Below are 5,000 nucleotides of genomic sequence, written 5' to 3'. Positions count from 1 at the left end.
TCCATTTTATTTATGCAAATTAGGATAAGGAGGAGGAGGAAGAAGGAGAAGGAAAGGAACAGAAAGATGAAAAGGAATTTAAAAAAACAGGGAGCATATGAGAAGAAAAAAACAGGGAGCATATGGGAAAAGGGGAGAGGAAAAAGAGATAAATGAGAAGATATAAGAAGTAGAGGGAGAGGGAAGAGGGTGAGGAATGAGGGAGAAGGAGAAGGAAGGGAAAAAGCAGGATGAGGATGAGGGATGAAGAAGAAGAAGAGGGAAGAAGATGAGGGAAGGAGGAGGGGAGGAGAAGAGAGGGAATAAGGAGGGGAGGAGAAGAGAGGGAAGGAGGATATGGATGATGTTAATGAGAAGGAGAAAGAAAAGGAGAAGGAAAAGGAGGAAGAAAGAGAAGGTAAGTAATCCCTTTAAATTTGGCAGTAAAAAATAACATTTATTTGAACACATTACACTAAAAAAAAGTCAAAGAAGGAAAAGAAAAGGAAAATATGCTCCCTCCAGTTGAAAATAAAAGTTAAGAAAAAATATATTTTATCTTTTCCCATATGAATTTTAAATTCCTCAATTTCTTTTTCATTACATCTTGCTCACTCCTTTTATATTTATTCACCATATAAATAGGTTGTTACTAATTCTATAATCACATTACAATATTGGAAAAAAGACTAAAGGTCAGACAAAGGCATAAACTCCACACCTAATATAGATACCTTTGTAAAAAACAAACAAGAAGTGCCAGTTGTAACGGAATATATATCCTATCTAAATGCTCTACAATGGGCTAATATTCACCACAAAATATAACCAAATTCATTAATGTATGTTATTTACAGATAAGAAACAGTCTTGAACTCACAGTCATGGACAATTAATATCTAACAGAATTTATTACCAAAAGATTCACACAATTCAATGCCACTCAGTATCTGATTTCCCTATAAATCAATAACTGTGTATCTTCCAAGACATGCACAATACATGACACACGTAATCTTACTGAGGTATTCAGTCAAGGCACAAACATAAAAGACTCTACAACTAAATGTTTCTTCTTTAATACTGAGAGAGAGAAATGCAACTGCTGTCCCGTAAAGCTGTACACAATAGCTATTGGCTAATTATGAAAAGTAACATTTATTTTACAGAATAAACAAAATTGTGTTCCATTAGCCATTTGGAAGGCACTTCGCATATTATCTACCATGCAGTTTATTAATGGTAAATTGGTAGTACTGCAAATTCTTACTAAACTCTTATGATAACCTTTACTTCTTGAAACAAAGTACCTTTCAATGTATTCTGCTTCAAGGTAAACTACAGCAAAAGTCTGGTACTTAATTTGTTATAAGTGGTTCTTAAATATTAATCAGTAAGCATCTTTGTAAGTCTCATGCTCTAATGATTTAATATAAATCAACAGGAGCAGGTGTTCTCTACACAAGGAACATACCAAGTAAGCAATAACAGATTTCAAAACAAACACTGAATATAGATATATATATATATTTATCTTACAAAAAATATGATTTTAACACACAAAACAGGGCATCATCCACTTGCTAAAGGTTACAAAATACTGGTGAATTCATAAGAGAATCTTTTCTCTTTATATTGTGATGCAAAATAATAATAATCCTTAAAAAAATGAAGCTACTTACCATAGGGAAGGCTTGAGGAAATCACAGAATACAAAGACATTTGAGTGGGCATGTGAAAAAGACACCGGCTGCGGAGTTCTCTAGGTTTCTATTTTCACTTCCTTAACCCTTCACTTTCTCATGGAGAACTTAGGATCCTACTAATGTAGCAGTTCATCGTTAAAATACAAGAGACATTGTGCGAGGCCATAAGAATACGGGGGTCCTTGCGTAGAATCTGAAGACACACATCAGCTGCCCCTTCTTACGAATAACCATTTCCCACAATTATATCTGACTAAAGCAATAAATAGTGGAATACATTTCTTCCTAATTATTGTGGGAACATGCATACAGTATCAAATCTAATGCTACATTGGATCTGTGTTTTTTTGTTATAAAGAATACAGGTATTGTATAAATTAACAAACATTTTATATATATATATATATATATATATATATATATATATATATATAAATATATATATTTATATATATATATATATATATATATATATTATATATACACATACATATACATATATATATATATATATATATATATATATATATATATATATATATATATATTATATATACACATACATATATATATATATATATATATATATACATATATATGTATGTATGTATGTATGTATGTATGTATGTATGTATGTATGTATGTATGTATGTATGTATGTATGTATGTATGTATGTATGTATGTATGTATGTATTGTATGTATGTATGTATGTATGTATGTACGTATGTATGTATGTATGTATGTATGTATGTATGTATGTATGTATGTATGTATGTATGTATGTATGTATGTATGTATGTATGTATGTATGTATGTATGTATGTATGCATGCATGCATGTATGTAGGTATGTATGTATGTATGTATGTATGTATATGTGTATATATATGTATATGTATATGTATATGCATATGTATACGTATATGTGTGTATGTGTATATATATATATATATATATATATATATATATATATATATATATATATATATATATATATATATATATGTTCACACAGGCACTCTCACTCTGCTCTTCAGCTTCCAGTGTCCCTTTCTCCAGTTTGGATACCCTGTGTAAAAGTAAAAAAAAATATTATATTAGAAACAGATACATCATGTTAATGGAGTAATGAGAGCACCTTCTCTGTATACTTTGTCTGACCACATAGACTGTACATTTTATTGTCAACTGATCTGGTAACATTATGCATTATAATGCCGGGAACCTATTGAAGTTTTCTGGACTGCTAACTAGGTGGCCATTTTCATATTTTATGTTGTTCTTGGTAATAAATGAAATAGCATATTTTACGTAAACAAGTAACGGTTGCTGTTATGTAATAGCTGACGGTCCATAATAAATTCTAGTTAAACAAAAATTTATTAGAAATTGGCTATTGAGAAGATTCCTTTACACATACCTCAGGAACTTCATGCACTACAAGGTTGACTGACGCAGGATCCACTGCATCTGTGACAACGCCATCTGATGCGATGACACCTTCCATGTCCCCATCTATGACCATTTGTACCTGCTGTTTGCACAGAAAATGTGTAAATTAATAGTCAATACAAAATTTTTATACATCACATCAAATTAAACCACCATGTAAAGCTTGTACACAAACACACACACAAAAAGAAAAATAGGGAAAAAAGAAAAAAAAAAGAATCAGACTGAAATTGCAGAGTATAGTACACAAGCACATTAGGGAGTACTCTTAGTTCAGTCCCCATTTTATCCTACTCCTACTTTCTTACCTGCTGATCTACAACCATTGCATGACCGTCTGCATTAATTATGATCTGCTGGTTGCCAGGGCCAATTTGATAGCCTGCACTTTGCAAAGCATCCATCAGAGCTGAGATATTGGCCTGCTCCATCGTCACTGTGTTGCTCTCATCCACCATCTGTTGGCAATGAAAGAAAGAAAAAAAAAATGAGAGAAGATCATACATCTTGTATTCAAATGGCATATACGTCCTATACATTCTCTCAGATTTTATATCTTATTGTTGCTTGATTGCTAGCAATATTTTTCTAAAATCAAGGTATGCACAAAACTTATCTATCCTCATGAAAATTTCAAAAGAGAATCATGCTTGTAGAATATCACATATAAAGAGAAAAACTAGATCTCACACAACTTCTTTGAGATAGACTCCAAAAAGAAATACTAATAATGGGCGCATTTCAGCCTATTTGCAATGAGAACTCAATTTCGTGCAGATCCTCCTACTTCCATACTTTTCAAATTCAAATCTTCCCCTGACAGAAGTTACCTTAATCTGCTCTATCTGGCCATGCTGGTTCATTATATGCGTTGCCTGCGCATGGTCTGGCGACACGACCTCGTATTCCCCAAGGTTCATCTGCCGTAGATACTGGATGCCTTCAATGCCAGCCATACTATCTGGAATTGGTAAAATCCAATTTGATGACACTGCTTTTACTAGTAATTAATAAAAGAAAATATTCATGGATAAAAATTTCAGTAAAGGTTTTAAATGACAAGTAGACAAATTCCCCATAATGTAAAAGCCCCTTCAATCAATAAGACAATCAGTTAATTCATCTCATTGTACCATGTAATTACCTTTGGTCATTTGAGCTTGAGAAACAAGATTCACTGCTGTTGCGAGAAGATCAACTGAACTGATATCTTCGCCACCTTCATTGGCTCCTGATGCCATTGCAGAGTCCTGGTCGATTGCATATCCCATAGGTTCAGGCCCTCCAACAGGTCCTATGATTATGCCTTCCTCTCCTGCAGGCATAGATGAATCCACAGAATGGTCCTCTTCCTCTCCCTCCATCACTGGCTCTGTTATAGACCTGAACAAAGGTGGAAGATCAAAACATGAATAACCTGCTATATTTCAAGTCATTTTATCATTTTAGTTTCATATCATGTCATTACTATGAAAACCCTAAGCTAAGAATACTAACACTAATTAAATGTGATGATTTCTAATTTGTAATTATAACATTCTAAACCAAGCTTTAATGCAGATAAAATATTTGGGAAACACTGCTATCTGTACCATATATGTAAAACATTTAAGTTTCTTTTCATTTTTCATTTTCCATAAAACATGTAGGAAAACCTGCTATCTGTATCATATATGTAAAACATTTAAGTTTCTTTTTATCTATGGAGTTATGATATCTTACCATTTTTAAAATAAGGCAATAAATGTTTTCCAAATCATACATGCAAGTTCTTAGTAATACAAATATGAAAAGGAAGAGTAATCATATCATGTCAGTTCCATACACACACAGTAAACACACTGTAATCCAATATCTACGTT

General features: G+C 32.4%; 1 protein-coding gene across 4 annotated transcripts in view; it reads right to left on the bottom strand.

Moving 5' to 3' along the window:
- Nucleotides 1-2,644: 2,644 nt before the first annotated feature.
- Nucleotides 2,645-5,000, bottom strand: part of LOC125038139 — a 13,281-nt gene continuing 10,925 nt past the window's right edge. For all 4 annotated transcript variants that reach the window (XM_047631455.1, XM_047631458.1, XM_047631456.1 and 1 more), the window contains 5 exons: nt 4,283-4,521; nt 3,969-4,099; nt 3,447-3,596; nt 3,107-3,220; nt 2,645-2,755 (listed from right to left, as the gene is read on the bottom strand). In XM_047631455.1, coding sequence (XP_047487411.1) covers nt 2,720-2,755; nt 3,107-3,220; nt 3,447-3,596; nt 3,969-4,099; nt 4,283-4,521 — 670 coding nt within the window. In that variant the 3' untranslated portion in view covers nt 2,645-2,719. The remainder of the gene's footprint in view (nt 2,756-3,106; nt 3,221-3,446; nt 3,597-3,968; nt 4,100-4,282; nt 4,522-5,000) is intronic.

The sequence above is a fragment of the Penaeus chinensis genome, chromosome 24, assembly GCF_019202785.1.
Source record: "Penaeus chinensis breed Huanghai No. 1 chromosome 24, ASM1920278v2, whole genome shotgun sequence".
NCBI lineage: Eukaryota > Metazoa > Arthropoda > Malacostraca > Decapoda > Penaeidae > Penaeus > Penaeus chinensis.
The sequence above is the reverse complement of the archived record's forward strand: the minus strand, read 5'-3'. Positions and strand labels throughout refer to the sequence as shown.